Here is a 22,297-nt window from a genome sequence, read left to right as displayed (position 1 = left end):
ACATCTCCATTCCATCCTTAACTCTGCTGCCTGACTAATTCATATCTCTCCTCGCTAAATCAACAGCACAGATTCTACCTGTCCCAGTTTTATAAAGCCATTATATTAATGATTATAAAACATGCACTAAAGTCTCACATTTAAAAGGAGTCTGTCACCCTAAAAATTCATCTGCTAGTACAGTCATATAGGCCACATAACCCCTATTAAAACATACTTATACTATAGATTTTACTTCTACTCCTGCCTGTAAAAATGAATTATTGAATATTTAAATCAGAGCTTATAAGAGAGCCCACACTTACTAACAGTATGTGCATGCCCCTGGGCTCCAGGAATGTCAGTGTGTATATGTGATTCAGTCAAAGCAGCGCTCACTCTGGGCAACGAAGTACTGTCAATCAAGCTAAGGGACGGTGTGTCCCATGCTAATTGAGGGGTTGAAAAGTGCATGGAGCCTTTGGTCATGCCAAGGTTGCACCTAGGAGATCCAAATTATACATTTAGTAAAACTTTGATGAGCAGATTCCATTGCACAGTCCCAGTCTACAGTCCAGGACATTGTTTTCTGGCCATGTAAAGGAGTTGCATGAATTTTGTTACTAGACTTGGCTTATAATTAGCCGGGCTAGCGAGATGTCACCTGTGTGTCATACACCGCATAGGAGATGTCTTGCCTGGCCAGCAAATTAAACACTGTGCCGGGGAAACTCAGGAAATTTGTGCAGCTCCTGTTCATGGACAGAGAGCACTGACCTGGAACATGGACCGGGATTGTGCCAAATGATCTGCTTTATGTCACAGTAAAATCTATAGTTTAGGCTTAATTGTATATGGGTAAAGTCCACTTTATGACCGTACTAGTAGTTTAATTTAAGTTATTTTGGTCCCAAAGTCCCTTTGAAGCATTGCTTGTATAAATTTTGCATGTATCTGCACAGTTTTGCCCAATGTTTGTGTTTGCATTGCATTGAAGATTTTCATCTATACATGTATTGAACTTGATTAGTAGATGCTGACTTTCTTGTCTTCATCATGTTTTTGGATGCACTATCCTCATCTTGTTCATGAATTTTTGCCTTCTGTCCAAGCCAATCCTGTTGTATTGAGGTAAAACATAACTACAAAACTTGTATTACGATTAATAGGAGCTTTGTAGGAGCGACTTCCTATGACATACAGTAGCCTCTGATAAATGATAACCTTCTCATATGCTCTTCAAATAGTGCTAACATTACCTGTATAGGTAACACAATGCACAAACATTCCCCTCAGATCCCAACAACCTACCTGCTGGTGTGCACAAATCACGGACCAAATCATTCTTTATCAAATTTAGGGAATCAAAATTGTCAACAAAGAATGTTTTGTCTTTACTTCCAGCAATGTTCACCAACTCTTCCTGCACGGCTTCCTTCACGCCAATAGCAAATATATTGATACCACTGCCTCTGATGTCTGCTGCTGCTTCTGTCACCTGGTCCTGAGATTTTCCATCTGTAATAATAATCAAGGACTGGGGAACTTTATGAGGTCTCTCGCTTTCTGCTTTGGCAAAGAGAGCCTTCATTGATTTCAGAGCTTCCCCTGTATTGGTGCCACCTCCTAATTGATCAATTCTTTGTACCGCTGCCTTTAATCCCTTTTGATTGGTGTATTGATTGATATAGAATTCAATCTGTGGAGTATCGGAGTATTGTACAACCCCAAAGCGTACTCTGTTTGCACCAATCTGAAACATGCTCATCAATTCAGTCATAAATGTTTTCATGTCGTCAAAATCCTCCGGATAAATGCTGCCAGAGCCATCGACGAGAAAGTAAATGTCAGCTTCTTCAGTATCAGTGCAACCTACATGGAGGAAAATTAGGGAAGAGATGGTTACATTCATGCATAACTGACAACGGATAACTGACAGCCAACATTGTACAATATGATGTGGGGCTCTAAACACACTTGTCCCCACATTGATAGGTACTCTTCATTTATTTATAGGTACCCTTTCAGTTACAACACAATAATTAATAATTAGAAAAAGAACAAATCAATATGCTAGGGACAAATATCACAGCAGATAAAAACAGTTCTAAAGAAAAACTGTCTTTGTCATCGCAATCAATCATAGCAAAGTTTTCATTAAAAGCAATCTCAGTTTCTCAAGAAAATTATTATAGCTCAAAGCTCTACAGTATGATTATTTTTCTAAATCACTCTATTAGCGACATTCGTTGTTAGCCCACAGCACGGAACACCCGAAGTCTGCGCTGTGGGCTGCACTAAACTGAGCAGTTTGACTTTAGACAGTTTTGCTAAATGAAACCTAATATATATTTTCAAGATAGTAAGCTTAGCGACAGATAAAAATATTTAAAGTATTTGTCCTCTTTCAAAAAAATCTTTATCCCCAGCTGCAGGTTATTATAAAAAGACAAACCACTCTTTTAATCAGCTGTGCCACTGATGTCAAGTTGACAGTGTGGCAGCCAGTGTGTTCAGTGGGTGTCAAGGTAGCATTCCATTGACAAATGCAAAGAGGCAGCGTAGAGATGAGCAAACCTAGTGTCTGGTGCTAAAGTCCGAACATGGACTTCTCCTGGAAGTCTGTTTTTTTTAGTTTGGGAGTCCGAGGAGGAGAGAGGGAGACATTTTCCAGCTCCAGAATTCAGGTCACAATTGATTTTTATGAGGTTGAGGTTCAGGTTCAATTCGGGTACAGTTCTGGTACCTGAACCGAACTTTGGACAAAGGTTTGTTTGAGCCTGACTAATCCAAACTTCCAAGGGTCCACGCATCCCTATTGCTGAGCTCACCAATTGACTGTGACATTGCATCAGCAGACATCAGGAGCAGTGCCAGGGATGAAGCTCTGAACTTGAGAACATTAAGTAATGAGGGGTTTGTTTCTTATAGTCTCTAAAGATTATGGAAGGTAAGAAATTGTCATTCTTAGGACATGCCATGAGTATTACCTTTCCAGCTGTGCACAGGCCTTTGGAAAAAAGAAGACACAGACCTTAAAAAAATATTAATAGTATTCATTACTGTCCATAAGACTACATGTACAGGAGTGTATTTATCTTCTCAATGCCTACTTCTAGTTGTTTTGCACTCTGGTAATAGATTCTCTGGAAACATAAATAGCAACTTTTGGTCATCAGATTAGCAGTTGGAAAATCATATACTTTTTTTGCCAGGGGCCCCTTTTTTTGGCTTTGCCCAACCCGTTTCGATGAGGATCCTAATATACAGTATGACAATTATAAATGTAGCATATATCACCATTATCACAGTGATGTGATATGGGAATAGCTCAGGAAGCCTTGTGTACGCTTAATATGCGATACGCTTATGGCGTAGAGTGCTAAATCAACTTCGGGTGCAATGAATGTAGTGCGACGAATATTTGTTCGGTGTTTGTTAGAGTTGTTTATGCTGTAGACATTTATTAGGCATTGCACTATTTTCTAACTGCACTGCATATTGAGGCAGATTTACTATTTTACTATTCACAATGCACAAGAATTTTGCTTATGGGTCATGGCTTATTGGGAAATAGGAGCTAATAAATAGGAAATATATAGGCAGGCAAAAATGTCTTTAGATGGCCAAACACATCAACAAACATGAGCCACTGTGATAAATTTGGAAGATCAAGTCTAATTATGGGCTGTAATGCATGTGCCCCCTTGTATACTTACATCCATGTTTCATACTTTTTAAGAAATAATTTCTTACCATCTTTCACAGTTCTTGCAAGTGCTGGAGCCGCAAATGAGTAACTAATGATTTCACTGCACAGACGCTTCTTCAACTTAAGTTCAATGTTAGGGAGCTGTAGAAAAGATTCCACATTGGTGATGTGCTTTCTTGGTGGATGTGAAGCTATGATTCTCAGATCCTTTTTGTCAGCATTCTGAAAGCCAACAGCAAATATTTCAACTCCCGATCGTCTGAGCTTTGATGCTGGTTTTCTTATTTCATCAGCTGATTGGCCATTAGTCATCACCACCACAATCTTCTGTACACCAAGGTGTGCCCTGCCACCATTTTCCTGTAAGAATAGTTCTTTCCGTAGAAAGTTCAGGGCTTCTCCGGTGTGCGCTATTCCTCCTCTATATGGCAACTTTGTTATATAATCCAAAATTTCATACTTCTCATTAAAAGTGTTTAATTTAAACTCCAAACTAGGTTTGTTACTGTACAGAACCAGACCCACTCGTACATTATTTGTGCCAATTTCCAATGCATTAATGACTTTATGTAGAAACACCCGTGTCAGCTGGAAGTTTACATCACCAATGCTGCTAGATTCATCAATCAAGAAAACAATATCAGCAACGACTGCACTCGAACAAACTAGTAAGGAAAAAGAAGATTGTTAAAAGAAAGGAAACAGATCTAAACATTTACTAGAGACAATATTTAGCGAATAATATAATTTTGATGTTTCATTTTTAAATGTGATTTTCCAGAAGCACAAAATATATTCTATTTTGTATGAAATATTATATGATTGTAATTACTAATATACTTTATTGGTCCAATGGGCCCAGGGGACCAACTTTACTCATTCCTCTGCTGGTCAAAGATGCTTTATTACTGCAATGGTCCTGACACAGGAGTGGAGCCCCCCATTTCTGTGTTGGCACATGTCCAGTGATATGCTTGATGGGGGCTGCCTGTCTGTCTCAGTTCAATAACTAAACCAGACCCAAATTGTATCGGCATCGCCACAACAAAGAATGAGTTTAGCTCATGAAGTGAGTCAAGCATCTACTCTCCCTCAGGCATGTTGATGATGCATAGAAAGGGAGGATGTTCACTGCCAGGAAATTTAAATTCTTGTACCACCAAACTGGCACTAATATCAGGACATGGGTTCACACCTGAACAGCATATTGGAAAGTGCAACAGAACATATTATTTTTTTGCAGGACAACCCCTTCCATTTCCTCAAATGTATCAATATGAGGAGAATCCACTCTACTGACTGGGCGTAGCCTCTACCTACTAGTTCTACTTGGAATAAAACACTAATAATTGCAAAATGTATTAAAAATGTCTAAAAGAAAATTAGCTTTATTGCCCATAGTAAACAATTACAGAACAACTTTGTTTTTTCCACAGCAGTTTAAGAAATGAAAGCTGTGCTGAGATTGGTTGCTGTGGGCATCATACACGGATTTCTTTTTGACACTTTGCATAAATGAGGCCGTAAGATCCAGAATTCAAGTGTTTCCATTAAATAATACTGTAAAATAGCTTGGCCGACTCACTTTCAAAGGCACAAATTTGATTTCTCTAATGCTATATCAGCCCTCTTAGCCTTTAGGGCAAAAGTAAAGATGGTTTCGTGATGGATTCTGTAAGGAGCATGTATGGTGTAGGATGCTGGGCTCACATGTTATTTCATTTTGACGAAATTTCATTTTCTTAAGGGGTGTATTATCTACTAATTAGTGGTATAAGCTCTCTAATTATCAAATGGCATCTTAGTGTTTTCAATACCAAGCATTTTCAATAGAGAGATAGAGTCTAAATATGGTGCCTTGTCTGGAACCGATTAGAAAGAACAGAGTGTCCTGATGTGTCCATGTTGTATATTCTCACCTAGAATAAATTCTTGTTCCAGGAGCTAGCCTTTTTACTGGGAGAGGATGGCTAGCCTTTTTACTGTGCTTCTTCCACCTGAGCTGCACATCTCTTGGGGGGAGGGGCTTAAGTGATCGATGGGGGCATAAGGACTTGGAACTCTACTGATCTGCTTGCAATTAAGCATAGGATTTTTACTGTATCTACTATGCTGACTCAGTGTCCTCACTCAGACAGAAGATGTGCACTCCTGTTACCTGAGCTGCTTACCTCTTGGGAATGTGACACTGAGTCACCACTCAAAGACAAGCCATGAGGCAGGGTAGTCAAGAGGTCTGGGGTCAGGTACCAAGATAGCTCATCATAAAGAGAGGGATGAGATAATGGAGTATTAGGTCACAGTTCGGGGTCAGAATCCCAAGAAGGTAGCAGATCAAGTCAAAATGGGCTAGGCAAAACAGTAGCAAAGGGAAAATCCAAAATCAGTCAACAAAGGTCAGAATACAGGAATTCAGAGCACAGAGCAATTGCACACCACTTGAGTTAAGCAATTTTCACTAATTGGAGGCATAGTGCAACCTAAATATTCAGGTAATCACTTCAAACAGAAGACACATGGAAGAAAACTCGCACACCGTGGCCCTGATTTAGAAGTTGGACTGTAGCTCAACATCATTGAGAGCTTAGCATGCCTCAGCCTCCGATTGGACAGTGAGTGACAGTTTAGCCATCCAATCTAAGGACAGAGGCGTGCTGAGCCGTCAGTATGGTGATGGACAGCTTAGCACATCCATGCCCTAGATTGCATGGCTGAAATGTCACTCACTGTGTCCAGACCCACCGATAGGAGGAATTGTGACAGGGAAGTATTTGAGAAATTCGTGGGGAGTGTCAGGACTCGGACCCCCATTGACCTGCTTTCAATTAAAATGACATAAAAAAATAAAAAAGGTGTTAAAGGTTTCATTAATTATTCTTTTAAGAAAAATTATTTAAACTTACCTGCTGGCACCACTGTCTTCTCAGCAAACTGCAGCATTTCTTGTTTTACAATAATATTGACTACATCTTGTTGGACGTTCCTTATTCCCTGCAAATTTTTTAATTTAAAAATGAATGGATCCGTAGCAATCTGCACTAATTCTTCCATGTCGGAACTGGCAATGCTAACTGTGATAATGGTGACACCACTTCTTTTCAGTTCCTCAGCGTATGTATTCACAGTATCTTCAGATTTTGCTGACGTAATGATCACTGCAAATTGTGGGGTGCCTTGATTAATTCGGCTCCCGGCTTCTTCCAAAAAAAACGTTGTGCGCAAGTAATCCAAGGCTTTTCCAGTGTTTAGTGGACCACCTCTAAAAGCAATGGTTTTTACATGATCTAATGCTTGTTGTTTCGTGTCATAAGTGTTCAACAGAAATTCAGTCTGTGCTGCCCCACTAAACTGGGCAAGGCCAACATGGTATTTATTAATGCCAATATCAAGTTGTCCAATGATCCTTGAAATAAAGAGTTTTATTTGCTGGAATACACCACTTCCAATGCTGGAAGAAGAATCCACAAGGAACACAACATCTGCAAAGCGCTTTGAAAAAGCTAAAGAAAGTATAAGAAACAAGACTATGTTATAATGGTATAATGAAATACTATTCACAATTTTCTGCAATTCTATGTCAGCCTAAAAGTCTTAGGTTGTGTTCACAAGTAGCATAAATGCTGCATATTTTTCTGCTTTTTTTTGTTTGCATGTTTTCTGCAGGACCCCATACAACTAATTAAAGTTAAAAATGCATCTGCATCCATTTATTTCAGGCTCCCCGTTGAAGTTTATGGTCATAAAATGCACCAAAAACACATAGTTCAACAGCATCTTGAAACGCAGAATGGACATGAGCTTTAATTAAATTATTTCCATTTTGCTTGGACAGTTACATGTAGCAGATTTACTGCACAATAAAAAGGCAATGGAAAAAATGAAATATTTTGTGTGAACATTGCCAACAGGTGTCTTTAAAGAGGCGGTCCACTACTTTAGCACCGATGATGACCCATTAGAATAAATTCGGTTGGTGTCCGACACCCGGGACCTCCACCGATCAGCTGTTATTGGTGTTGGCGGCATCAGAAGATGGTCAGCTCCACAAATGAGTATTTCCAGTCAGCCATGCCTCCCACACCAATAATAGCTAATCGGTGGGGGTGCCAGGTGTCGGACCTTGACAGATCAGACATTGGTAACCTATCCTTGGGATAGGTCATCAATGCTCAAATAGTGGACAACCTCTTTAAGTCAGCCAAATAATATAAACAATAAAAAGTGTAAAGTATATAGTATGGCATACAATAAAACATGCAACATTTATTATCTTACACTTTCCAAGTAGGTCTACATAGACATTACAGATTCGTCAGAGAAGAATGGAATGGAGTAAAGACTTGCCATAAGGAAACTGTTTGGGTTACCCATTTATGTGGCCATGTGTAAGTAACCTAAGAACCACAAATGCAGAGCTTTAAAATTATCATATGCAGCACTGGCTAAAGTCTGCCTCTTTTTTTTAGTGCAGATACCATTGCTATAAAAAATACTTCGCCTTTAAACAGCAAAAAAATCTGCATTTAAAAAATAAAAGCTAGGAAATTTAATAGCAAATGTGATTTTGCCGCAGATATAAAAACAACCTAATATTTTCAGTTTTTTATCTTCAAGCTTGTTGCAGGACCCATAAAAAAACAAAACAAACTACTACTAGGCAGGCCACAAATACCAGCCACACGTATCCCTTGTGTGGTTTGTACATGATAATCTTTATTGGGCTTTGGTCATCCAAAATGCCTCATAAGTTGCCTCATAGGTTGCTATGGGCAACCTTATTTGTTGCCCATAGCTACCAATTATAGGAATCTCCTTGTGAAAGAGGAGGCCTACGTACACACAGGCTCATTCACAGGAACGGTGGACTGTCCTGCAGGTCAATTTCTGGACCTTGTCGTTCCAGCAAAAAGCATTACACATTATTTGGTGAAGAGGTTGCAAAACATGATCTATGGCTAATACAAAAAGTGTTGACAACAACATGTCTGTTGTTATCTATAGGCATCTAGGAGAACATAATGAAAAGTTATGGAAATCGATGTAAAGATTACCTCAGCAGATGAACGATAGCAGAGCAACATGTCACCATATACTGAAATTGCATCATCTGAATCCATACCAAGCGTCAGCTTTCCAAGAGTTCAAGGGATAAACAGAAGCTCGTGGAATTGCCATTGGCCCAATCATCCTATTGAGACCACACAATGGAAATGGGGTTTTGCTTTTCTATATATTGTTAGATACAATGTAATCATTTTGTATCTTTGGATGAAGTGTCTAACTAGCCACCACTCCAAATAATCATGCTTTCTAGTGGAACCCAAATCCATACTTAGCCAATATATAATAGTAGCCATCTTGTCCCCATGTACAGAAAAAGCAAAAAAAAGATGATGTCCTGCTATATTGAAACCATAGATACTGAAACAAAACACATATATCTGACTGTATATACTGTATATATATGTATACCTTTTATGTTTGTGATAATACTGGAGCAAATATTATTTAGAAGACTCTTTGTCACATCTTCAGTAGAATCCAAGATATCTAAAGAAAAGAAGAACTTTCTGCTTGGCTTGTTCGCCACTTCCTTCAGTTCCACAATGTCTTTAATTGTAGGTCCAGTGACATACACTGATATTCCCCTGGTTTTTAAGTGTCTAGCCGACTCTTTCATTTCATCAGAAGATTGGCCATAAGAAACCAAAACAAGTATTTGAGCTATATTATCTGCTGCTCTGCTGCCCGCTGACTCAGTAAAGTAGGTGTTGTTGACGTCTTGTAGGGCCCGTCCCGTGTAAGTATTGCCACCACTATACGACAAACTTTGGATCTTCTCTAAAACTTCACTCTTCAGAGAAAATTCATTCAGCAAGAAAACTCTGTTTGTCTCGTCACTGTACTGAGCTAGGCCAATGCGGACTTTGTTGATGCCAACATCAAGACTTGAAACCAAGCCATAGATGAAATTCTTTACATTTTCAAAGCCTCCTTCACTGATTTGACTGGAACTCTCTACAAGGAACACAATGTCGGCCTGATTTGCATTTCTGCAACCTGAAAAAGAATTGACATGGCAGTAATTAATTGATTTACTAATTAAACATTGCATAAATGCAACATATTATAGAAATAGCTCAGAATGAGTATGTAAAATAGGTACAGGGCCAAATATGTTTTAAGGTTATAAAAATGTACGACTTTGCTTTTGTAATTACAAATCTCCTGAAAAATTTCATTTTTCAATCTCATGTTCATTACCTAACTTTTATGACACATATTTAGATAGGACAAATACACTTAGTGCTCATTCACAAGTCCGACTTTTCCATGTAGAAGACTAAACGACCATTTATTCTGCTCAGACTTTCATCAGAGTTTGATCAGAGTGTGGTCCAAGTGTCATCCAATTTTCTCATATGGAGAAATTTAAAAAAGAATCTCCACCTTCTCCTTTCTGATAGTCCATGAAAATCAGACCGCACTTGAATGTCATCCAAGTGCAATTCATTAGCTCACCTCCATGCACAACCATCATTTGCAAATTATATGCAAAGAATCGTCATAGCCAAAAGCAGACTACTAAAATTTGCATTTCTTTGTGATGTTGTCAGCTGAAGATTCAAGTGTATAGCATAATAATCATCATAATGTGGCCTATAGTTCCCGACTTTGCATTAGCCTCCTCGGTTACTAGATTATTTACTGTATACCATTGTCTAATATATAATATAGTATTGATCATCTTTTCCGGACACTTTAAAACTAGCGTATAGTATCCGTATAGTTCTCTGATACGAGAAAATTAGATGCTATATGCAAATGACTCAGCTCAAACTCTGCTGCAAGCTTTAGTACACTGGATATTGGAATGCTGCTTATTCCACTCTTTTTGATGCATCCCCTATAGTCCTGTGAATACTATTTTGGAGTATATATTGTATTGCAGGATTGGGCTTTCTGCAGTGTTTTCTGGAGGTGGTAGTTTGCTATCATTTCATTTAAAATCATTTCCCAATCTCTTCATACCAAGCACTGTCCTCCCTCCCCCACTGCATCTAGTTCACTCTCTGACTTTGAACCAGTTACAGAAGAAGAAGTAAGCAGGCTCCTTGCATCTTCTCGCCCGACCACTTGCACCAGCGACCCCATTCCGTCGCATCTCCTCCAGTCCCTTTCCCCGGCTGTCACCTCTCACCTAACAAAAATATTCAACCTTTCCCTCACTTCCGGTATTTTTCCCTCCTCATTTAAGCATGCCATCATACATCCACTACTTAAAAAGCCCTCCCTCGATCAAAATTGTGCCGCTAATTATAGACCTGTCTCTAATCTTCCCTTCATCTCTAAACTCCTGGAACGCCTGGTCCACTCCCGTCTTACCTGCTATCTCTCAGATAATTCTCTTCTCGACCCTCTTCAATCTGGTTTCCGCTCTTTACACTCTACTGAAACTGCCCTCACTAAAGTCTCTAATGACCTACTAACAGCTAAATCTAATGGTCACTATTCCATGCTCATTCTCTTGGATCTCTCCGCAGCATTCGACACTGTGGATCATCAGCTCCTTCTCACTATGCTCCGCTCCATCGGCCTCAAGGACACCGTTCTCTCTTGGTTCTCCTCCTATCTCTCTGGCCGATCCTTCACTGTTTGTTTTGCTGGTTCCTCCTCCTCTCACCTTCCCCTTACTGTTGGGGTTCCTCAAGGATCAGTCCTAGGCCCCCTCCTCTTCTCTTTGTATACTGCCCCTATTGGACAAACAATCAGTAGATTTGGTTTCCAGTACCATCTCTATGCTGACGACACCCAATTATATACCTCTTCTCCTGTTATCACGCCGACCTTTTTAGAAAACACCAGTGATTGTCTTACCGCTGTCTCTAACATCATGTCCTCCCTCTATCTGAAACTGAACCTGTCAAAAACTGAACTCCTCGTGTTCTCTCCCTCTACAAACCTACCTTTGCCCGACATTGCCATCTCTGTGTGCGGTTCCACCATTACTCCAAAGCAACATGCCCGCTGCCTTGGAGTCATCCTTGATTCCGAGCTTTCATTCACCCCCCACATCCGATCACTGGCTCGCTCTTCTTATCTGCATCTCAAAAACATTTCCAGAATTCGCCCTTTTCTTACTTTCGACTCTGCAAAAACTCTTACTGTCTCACTTATTCATTCTCGTCTGGACTATTGTAACTCTCTACTAATTGGCCTACCTTTTACCAGACTCTCCCCGCTCCAATCTGTCCTGAATGCTGCTGCCAGGATCATATTCCTCGCCAACCGTTACACCGATGCCTCTACCTTGTGCCAGTCATTACACTGGCTACCCATCCAATCCAGAATCCAGTACAAAACTACTACCCTCATCCACAAAGCACTCCATGGCTCAGCACCACCCTACATCTCCTCTCTGGTCTCAGTCTACCAACCTACCCGTGCCCTCCGCTCTGCTAATGACCTCAGGTTAGCATCCTCAATAATCAGAACCTCCCACTCCCGTCTCCAAGACTTTACACGTGCGGCGCCGATTCTTTGGAATGCACTACCTAGGTTAATACAATTAATCCCCAATCCCCACAGTTTTAAGCGTGCCCTAAAAACTCATTTGTTCAGATTGGCCTACCGCCTCAACGCATTAACCTAATTATCCCTGTGTGGCCTATTAATAAAAAAACAACAACATAATCACGTTCCTCCATCATGTTCTCATACACTTTATGCAGTTAATAGCCTCTGTGTCTGTACTGTTACATACTTAGGTAGTTAACTGGTTCATGCAGCTTTACATGAACACCCGAGCCTTACACTATGGCTGGTCCAAATAACTAAAGCAATTGTTACCATCCACCTCTCGTGTCTCCCCTTTTCCTCATAGATTGTAAGCTTGCGAGCAGGGCCCTCATTCCTACTGGTATCTGTTTTGAACTGTGATTTCTGTTATGCTGTAATGTCTATTGTCTGTATAAGTCCCCTCTATAAGTTGTAAAGCGCTGCGGAATATGTTGGCGCTATATAAATAAAATTATTATTATTATTATTATTATTATTATGTATAGTCTTGTGGGGTTTACTTGTTCATCTTGAATGTATTTATTGTACTTATGGTTTAGTATATGCAGAATGTATCAGTTAATAAAGAATAATTACATTTATTAATACAGTAACACAGTGTTATTAGGATAATTTGTAGTTTGTGACTTAGGTTATGGTTTTTGGTTTTAGATATGAAGTCAGACTGTGCTTACACAGCTTTCTTGTCTAGAAGCAATGCATTTAGGAAAAAACAATTCCTGCACTGTCGACCATGTGAATCTGTCACCGCATTTGACCTATCTAAACTATTAATATTGGCATACAGACTACAGAATGCAGAAATAAGTCCTACCTGTGTATCTCATATCAGATGTGTTGTTGTTGAGATGTCCTCTTTTATCACTTTATATAAATGACCTCTTCCAGACTCTGGGGAGAACGCTGCCTGGAAGACAACTCTGCCTCCAGAGATTATTTTACATGGAGGGGAGTTCCCAGTGTGAGACAAGTAACTAACACAGAACAGGAGAAATTACATTTGTCTCCTTGCAAACACATTTCTGCAGCTCTCAGCTCTGCTGTATTGTAACAATATAGGAGCCCTGTCTGCCTGTTAGGCTACTTTCACATTAGCGTCATTCGACGCACGTCGCAATGCGTCGTTATGTAGAAAAAAAAAACATCCTGCAAAGTTGCCCGCAGGATGCGTTTTTTCTCCATAGACTTTCATTAGCGACGCATTGCGACGGAGTGCCACACGTCGCAACCATCGTGCGAAGGTTGCGTCGTGTTGTGGCGGACCGTCGACACAAAAAAAGTTACATGTAACTTTTTTTTGCGTGTCCGCCATATTTGACCGTGCATGTGCGGCCGAAACTCCGCCCCCTCCTTCCCGGACATTACAATGGGGCAGAGGAAGCATCGTAAAACTACTTCCGCTGCCCACGTCGGGCATTACTTTCACAATGCGCGTGCCGACGCTAGTGTGAAAGAAGCCTATGATGGAATTTGAAGCTGTGAGGAACCTGCAGATGTGTCAGGTATAATCACACACAGCACTGCAGTGAGATGAGGAGAGCAGAGAGAGGCAATTACACATTACTGGTAACTCCCCCTTATATTTATAATAAGCTCTGGAGGCAGTTATCTTCCAGGCACTATCCTCCCCGGAGCCTGGAAGAGGTCATTTATATAAAGTGATAAAAGAGAATTTCTCATCAACAGCACATCTGATATGAGACACACAGGTAGAACTTATTTCAGCATTCTGTAACCTGAATGCTGATATTAATGGTTTAGATAGGTTAAGTGTGGTGACAGATTCCTTTTCAAGAAGCACTCCCATCAAAGTTTTTATTCTTTTAATATATTGCAGCCATCATGTTATATAGCACTGTGTACTTACAATTGCTCATTTGCTCTTCTACCCAGCTAATTCTCCTGTTTTCCATTAGGTCTATAACATCACGTGATTAAAAACTGACTAGCTGAATCTTTCTAAACTCTATGTAGAAACAGGATGTCAATTTTCCTTGTATGAAACATAAGTCACTGCAAAGTCCCTGGCAGGAGGAGGGGGGAGCAGCTGGGTCAGGAGGTGACGAAGGAAATTATTTTTACAGGTAAAAGACACTTCCTATTTCTACATAGAGTAGAGAAAAGAGAAGAATTAGCAAGGTAGTAAGGCAAAATAAGCAATTGTGAGTACAAGGGCTATATAATATGATGATTGAAATATATTAACCCCTTCAAGACCTTGCCCTTTTCCGTTTTTGCGTTCTCGTTTTTCGCTCCCCTGCTTCCCAGAGCCACAACTTTTTTATTTTTCCATCAATATGGCCATATGAAGGCTAGTTTTTTGCGGGACAAGTTGCACTTTTGAAAGACATCATTGGTTTTAGCATGTCGTGAACTAGAAAAGGGGATACAAATTCCAAGTGCGGTGAAACTGCAAAAAAGTGCAATCCCACACTTGTTTTTTGTTTGGCTTTTTTGCTAGGTTCACTAAATGCTAAAACTGACCTGCCATTATGATTCTCCAGGTCAATACAAGTTTATAGACACCAAACATGTCTAGGTTACGTTTTATCTAAGTGGTAAAAAAAAATTCCAAACTTTGCTAAAAAATAAAAAAAATTGTGCAATTTTCCAATACCCATAGCGTCTCCAATTTTCGTGATCTGGGGTCAGGTGAGGGCTTATTTTTTGCATGCCAAGCTGGCTTTTCTAGTGATACCATTTTGGTGCAGATACTTTCTTTTGATCGCCCCTTATTGTATTTTAATGCAATGTCGTGGCGATCAAAAAAACGCATTTCAATTTTTTTTCTCTCTACGCTGTTTAGTGATCAGGTTAATGCTTTTTTTCATTGATAGATCGGGTGATTCTGAACGCAGCGATACCAAATATGCGTCTGCTTGATATTTTTTTATTGTTTTATTTTGAATGGGGCGAAAGGGGGGTGATTTAAACTTTTATATTTCTTTATTTTTTTCATATTTTTTATAAGTTATATAAGTTTATAAGTTTTTTTTTACTTTTGCCATGCTTCAATAGCCTCCATGGGAGGCTAGAAGCTGGCATAGCCTGATCGGCTCTGCTACATTGCAGCGATCATCAGATCCTATGTAGCTGAATTACAGGCTTGCTATGAGCGCCGACCACAGGGTGGCGCTCACATCAAGCCGGCATCAGCAACCATAGAGGTCTTAAGGAGACCTCTGGTTGCTATGCCGATGCATCGCTGACCCCCGATCATGTGACGGGGTCAGCGATGCGCTCATTTCCGGCCCGATGGCCGGAAGCGCCAGTTAAATGTCGCTGTCAGCGTTTGACAGAGGCATTTAACTATTTAACTAGTTAATAGCGGCAGGTGAATCGCGATTTCACCCGCCGCTATTGCGGGCACATGTCAGCTGTTCAAAACAGCTGACATGTCCTGGCTTTGATGCGGGCTCATCGCCGCAGCCCGCAACAAAGCGGAGGTATCGACCTCTGCAGTAAAAGTACAGCGGAGGTCGGTAAGGGGTTAAAGAGGTTATCTAGTCAATACGGATAAGTATGCTGTCACTCTGTGTGACTGTAGACTTATTAATCTCCCCAGCACACACATTGTGTGCTGCGGGGATTCACCAGTTGCAGACCCATAACGGACGGTATATATGAGTTACACATACCCCCGGCCAGTGGTCACGACCTCACTTTCCATACAGTTGCATGGAGCAAGGCCGTGCCCTCTAGTCAGCCACACCCACTGACTGGGTACATCATTAAAAGGGGCGTGGCCTTGGCTCAATACAAGTGTATGGAGTGAGGCTGCACTCACTGGCTGGGAGTATGTATAGCTCACACATACCCTCTGTTACAGGATCTGACATCAATGAATCCCAGCAGCGCATATTGCATACGCTAGGGGGATTCATAAGTCTGCAGTCACACAGAGAAATAGAAGACTTATCACTTTTTACTGGACAACCCCTTTCAGAGGACAAAATCTTTTATGGGAGTGCTTCTTTAAGGGTACCGTCTCACAAAACGATTTACCAAAGATCACGACCAGCGATACGACCTGGCCGTAATCGTTGGTAAGTCGTTGTGTGGTCGCTGGGGAGCTGTCACACAGACAGCTCTCCAGCGACCAATGATGCTGAGGTCCCCGGGTAACCAGGGTAAACATCGGGTTACTAAGCGCAGGGCCGCGCTTAGTAACCCGATGTTTACCCTGGTTACCGTCGTAAATGTAAAAAAAAAAACCGGTACATACTCACATTCCGGTGTCTGTCAGGTCCCTTGCCGTCTGCTTCCCGCACTGACTGACTCCCGGCCGTAAAGTGAAAGCAGATCACAGCGGTGACGCGCTTAGTAACCCGATGTTTGCCCTGGTTACAAGCGAACGCATCGTTGGATCGGTGTCACACACACCGATCCAACGATGAGAGCGGGAGATCCAGAGACGAAAGAAAGTTCCAAACGATCTGCTACGACGTACGATTCTCAGCAGGGTCCCTGATCACTGCTGCGTGTCAGACACTGCGATATCGTATGGATATCGCTGGAACGTCACGGATCGTACCGTCGTAGCGACAAAAGTGCCACTGTGAGACAGTACCCTAAGTTTTAAATGTTTTGCCCTTTTCAGAAAATTCTGGTCCCTGGGCACAGTTTGTTGTGAAAAAAGAAATTGCACTTTTACTCAGCAATTCCAGATCCACCACTGAGTCTCTGCCACTGCTGCCAGTGTCTGCTATTGTCATCATTGTGACAGTGCCCACCACAACCTTTTTTAGCCTCACAATCGGTATTGGCTGTAGGTGCTAACATCACGTTGACAGCATGGCAGCCAACCAGTGAGCTCAGTGGCTCTGAGCATGTTATTCCGTGTACCCAGGCAGAGTCGCTGAGCTCACTGGTTGGCTGCCATGCTGTCAACATTTACCTCTTATAGAAAATTCTTTCCATTCTCAAGAATAGAGGGAGTTTTTATTCTATGGCTTCATCTCACAGCCATCAGTTACCTATGTAATGAGCATGAGTAGCTACTACTAGTAGACTCCTAACACAGGCACAGAAAAGCTGGGAGAACTTTCCTTGGCTTTATGAGTGTTACTGCACTTGTCTAAAGAGAAAAGAAACTCTGTCAAAGTACATGATTGCAATCTCTGAAGACAGTGCAATTGCCGTGGGCAGTATGAAGTCAGTTAATGGCACCCAGGCAACCATGATTAGCGAGTCAGCGACTGTGAAAGTGGACTCTTCTCAGAAAGGAACAACTTGTCAAACTAGTTAAAGATTATTTTCATTTGCGAGTGAGGGTATTAGCTATTTATGTGGAGATAACAAGATATTACATCAAGGCCAAGATTCTTTTGCTGAATTAGGGTAGGTGCACACATTCAGGATTTTTTGCGGTTTTTTCGCTATAAAATCATTAAGCGATCAGATTGAGAGGCCATGCATATTATTTTTTTTTAGCATGAAACCCAAGTGAGTTTATACTAATTCTATAGTGTACTGTGAAATTTTGATCTATGTCCTTGATAGCTTGGTGGATGAGACCGTTTTTTACTATATCATGAATTCAGAATCTTGCTTATCTTAACCAGATGCTACATATTTAGTAATTTCCTTCCAGATGCTTATAATCAAGGCTTATAAACAATTCAAACGAAATCATGGCTAAAGCTAAGTCTAAAATTTCAACCCAGAGGCTACAGATTAGGAGTGAAGGAGATGAGAAATAAAAGGAATGTACCTTGAGCAACTTGACCAATCTGTCTGGTGGCCTCTTCTACCGTGGTGCATAGTACCTGAAGCATATTTTGGGAAATACCCTGTAAAGCACTAAAGTCAGCCACATTATAAACATATCTCTCATCTGGGTCACTGGCTATTTCATTGAGCTCAGTTAGGAGGGCTTCCTTTATACCAATGGCATATAATGTGATTCCTGAATTTTTAACTTCAGTGGCCGGTTCCTTGATGTTGTCTTGGGATTGACCATCAGTTATTACAACTGCAATTTGTGGGATTCCATATCGTGCTCTTCCACCAGCGCTTTCTGTGAAGTGATTTTCTAGCATGAACTGAAGACTTGCACCAGTCTTTGTACCGCCACCTTTATACTTCAGATTTTGCACATATTGCAGTACATCCTCCTTCTTGTTGTAAGAGTTGAGGTAGAATTCTGTACGAGGCTCGTCACTGTACTGAATTAGGCCAATGCGGATGTTGTCTTGACTAACATCAAAACCATTTATCAGAGTGTATAAGAAATCCTGCATGCTTTTGAAGTTTTCAGTACCAATGCTCCAAGATCCATCAACTAGGAAAACAATGTCTGCCACATTTGCCTCTTTGCACACTGAAAATAAAAACACATAAAATAGCTGAAATTGGCAAATATTGCAAATGGCCCATAGAATAGATATACACTCACTGACCACTTTATTAGGTACACCTGTCCAACTTCTTGTTAACACTTAATTTCTAATCAGCCAATCACACGGTGGCAACTCAGTGCATTTAGGCATGTAGACATGGTCAAGACAATCTCCTGCAGTTCAAACCGAGCATCAGTATGGGGAAGAAAGGTGATTTGAGTGCCTTTGAATGTGGCATGGTTGTTGGTGCCAGAAGGGCTGGTCTGAGTATTTCAGAAACTGCTGATCTACTGGGATTTTCACGCACAACCATCTCTAGGGTTTTCAGAGAATGGTCCGAAAAAGAAAAAAAATCCAGTGAGCGGCAGTTCTGTGGGCGGAAATGCCTTGTTGATGCCAGAGGTCAGAGGAGAATGGGCAGACTGGTTCGAGCTGATAGAAAGGCAACAGTGACTCAAATCGCCACCCGTTACAACCAAGGTAGGCCTAAGAGCATCACTGAACGCACAGTGCGTCGAACTTTGAGGCAGATGGGCTACAGCAGCAGAAGACCACACCGGGTACCACTCCTTTCAGCTAAGAACAGGAAACTGAGGCTACAATTTGTACAAGCTCATCGAAATTGGACAGTAGAAGATTGGAAAAACGTTGCTTGGTCTGATGAGTCTCGATTTCTGCTGCGACATTCGGATGGTAGGGTCAGAATTTGGCGTAAACAACATGAAAGCATGGATCCATCCTGCCTTGTATGGAGCATCTTTGGGATGTGCAGCCGACAAATCTGCGGCAACTGTGTGATGCCATCATGTCAATATGGACCAAAATCTCTGAGGAATGCTTCCAGCACCTTGTTGAATCTATGCCACGAAGAATTGAGGCAGTTCTGAAGGCAAAAGGGGTCCAACCCGTTACTAGCATGGTGTACCTAATAAAGTGGCCGGTGAGTGTATAACAATAAACTGGTAAATGTGAAAACATTAGAACATGTCAGCAAGATCAACGCCCAGTGCGAATTTATGGGCATAAAGGTCTTTGAAAGCAAAATCAAATAGACACACTTTATATCTTGTATCTCTTGCTGCTTTCACAGCATTTTTAAAACATACATTATAGAGGCATTAAGTGATCTGGGTGTGACAGAGCACATCCCCAGCCTCGGTCTCCTGACTTTATTTCTCCACATAGCACCAGATTCTTTAGCTTGGCAGAGGTTCAGTAAATGCTCTGTAACACCCAGAGAACTGAACACTCCTTTTGTACACAAATTAAAACTCTGATTTCTCCGGAATGCAGCAAGAGATAGAACATACGAAGGTGTCACTGGATTTAGCTTTCAAAGACCTGTATGCCCATATATGCCACTGGAGGGGCTAATCTGACTGAGAGGTTTCCTTTAAGGTAAAAGGCGGCATGGTTCCCCTTATAAAACTGAATTTTACAGTATGGCTTTATTGTTCCTTTAGTATCAGGCTGTAGACCCCTGTCAGATGATCACGTTGCATATAAACCTGCTCCTGTATAGTATGTAAATCATAGTTTATCATTATCTACAGTAAAGTACTGTAGATTAGATTACAAAGAATGATATAAATTCAATTGTAATGATTTTCCGGTGTCGTTTTCTACGCAATGCAATTATTTACCAGTGTCCTTGTCTTACACCTGTGATCATGAATAAGTGAGGGAAAGTGACATGTTTTGGAAAATGCTTCAGGCCAGTAAAAACCTTTAGAACTCTATACATATAAAAAAAGTCTATAAAAAGTAGAGAAAACAGAGTTTATACAGAACGATAGAGATTCTCTGACATTGTTCTCATTCTGCTCTTAAAGCAAATATACAACTTTCCTAAGATATGACTTGCCTTCGTAAAATGCTCTGCATGTTATTTTCTTAACCTTAGAACCATCTGGAAGTATTCATTAGTGGAAACGTAAAAATATCATGTCAAGATCTGTGCAATTATCTAGGCAAGACTCCATTAATGTACAACTTTACAACTCACAACTTGGTTAAGTAGAATTTATGCCTTACACTAATTGTAAGACTGGGACTAAAAATATGTTTTGTGTGATTACATGTCTTGCCTTATAACATACTGGTAAATGCATTGAATAATAATCATGAATGCCTAGTTTCATGAAGACGGAATACAAAGAATACAACACTGTGAAAATTAAATCTTTTCATAGATCTGATAAAATAAATTATGACTCTATTGGGTCTAGGAGGCTGAGAACCTAAGGTCGATATCAGACACGATGATCAGTGAGGTCCTCTTCCACATCTTGTGGTTACCTACAAATTCTGTTACGTTAGTAATAAATGGAAATACTGCCAAAACTGAATTATTTTGACCTTAATTATTGTAAAATCAAAATGAGTAAAGCCTCATGCACAGATCAGAACTATATGATGGTATGTTCCATTAGACACTCTAACTAGTAGATTATTTTATTAGTTTGTTTCTTCTTCCTAATAAACCCACTAAATATAAAGAAAATGTTTAAAAAGCTACATGAAAATTATATTGCTTCCCTATAGTGTTGTCCACCATATATGTATGGAGGTTGATGGATATTATAGGAAGTTCAGGGCCTGGGACACAATGTTTCTGACAGTAATCCTGCCTTAACTTGGTTTTCAAGAAGTTTCACATTGACTGACTATCCTTAAAGTGAACCTGTCAGCAGGATTTTGCTAAATAAACTGCATACACTGTCAGGTTGGTAGTGTTAAAGTGATTAAAATGATACCTGGGGTGAAGAAATCCGTCTTGTGGTTCTTGTGTAATCAGTGTTTGAAGTTAATGATATGCTCATGCTTCGGGGCAGGACTATAGGCAGAGTCTTATCTTCATGCTGTATGTAAGAGAGGGTAACGAAGGAAAGACCTGTCCACATGCCTGCCCCAAAGCACAAATATGTTTCTCATGATAGAGACAGACTGCTTATGCTTAGGGGTGGCCTGTGGGCAGGTCTTTCCTTGGTTTCTCTGGCTTACAGCAGGAAGATAAGACTGTCTACAGTACCGCCCCAGAGCACAGGCATATCATTAGCACACAATTTACAGAGCCAGAACAGTCCAGATCTGGACACTGCATTGTAATGGTTTTCAGGTTATGCTACTCAGCTCCTATTAATATGAATGGAAGCTAGGCTGCTCAGTAGACTTTGTACGTCTGGTTGATGTGGAATCTGCAAACAGATAGTCTGTGGGGTGCCTCATGTCAGATCCCATAGATCTGATATTGATGAGCTATCCTTTAAACAGACTATCCAAATAAATGTCCAGAAAAAAACCCTTTAACTATAAAATAAAGATACTAATTTGATCATGCACTGGCAGAACAAGTCCTCAATGTTTAAGTAATATGGAAAATATTTAGAAACAATAAATAATATATAACATAAAAGTTCTACAGCATGTCTATGACTTCTACAGACCACAATACCACTAACAACTTATAACACTGTAATAATATTCTGTATTCTCACCAGTTTTCTGAGAATATGTTCCATGAAACGATTGTAGTAAAAGGAGAAACAATATGAGGGTTTTCCAGGCTTCCATTTTGTTAAAATATCTAGAAGATAAATAGGAAAATAGTAATTCTATATGATCATGATCTCATATATACAGTACATTTTGCAAAGATAATATGATAACTACATGAAAACGTAAA

General features: G+C 40.4%; 1 protein-coding gene across 1 annotated transcript in view; it reads right to left on the bottom strand.

Annotated features, from left to right (window-relative positions):
- LOC143783231 (collagen alpha-4(VI) chain-like) overlaps window positions 1–22,297 on the bottom strand; it is a 307,945-nt gene that overhangs the window by 212,476 nt on the left and 73,172 nt on the right. Inside the window, exons 3-8 of the mRNA XM_077271649.1 lie at window positions 22,110–22,198; window positions 17,985–18,593; window positions 9,164–9,751; window positions 6,595–7,191; window positions 3,736–4,356; window positions 1,291–1,851 (exon numbers count right to left, since the gene is read on the bottom strand). Of these exons, the coding sequence (XP_077127764.1) occupies window positions 1,291–1,851; window positions 3,736–4,356; window positions 6,595–7,191; window positions 9,164–9,751; window positions 17,985–18,593; window positions 22,110–22,198 (3,065 nt within the window). The remainder of the gene's footprint in view (window positions 1–1,290; window positions 1,852–3,735; window positions 4,357–6,594; window positions 7,192–9,163; window positions 9,752–17,984; window positions 18,594–22,109; window positions 22,199–22,297) is intronic.

This window comes from Ranitomeya variabilis, chromosome 6 (genome assembly GCF_051348905.1).
Source record: "Ranitomeya variabilis isolate aRanVar5 chromosome 6, aRanVar5.hap1, whole genome shotgun sequence".
Lineage (NCBI taxonomy): Eukaryota > Metazoa > Chordata > Amphibia > Anura > Dendrobatidae > Ranitomeya > Ranitomeya variabilis.
Note: the sequence above shows the minus strand (reverse complement) of the source record. Positions and strands in the feature narration are given on the sequence as shown.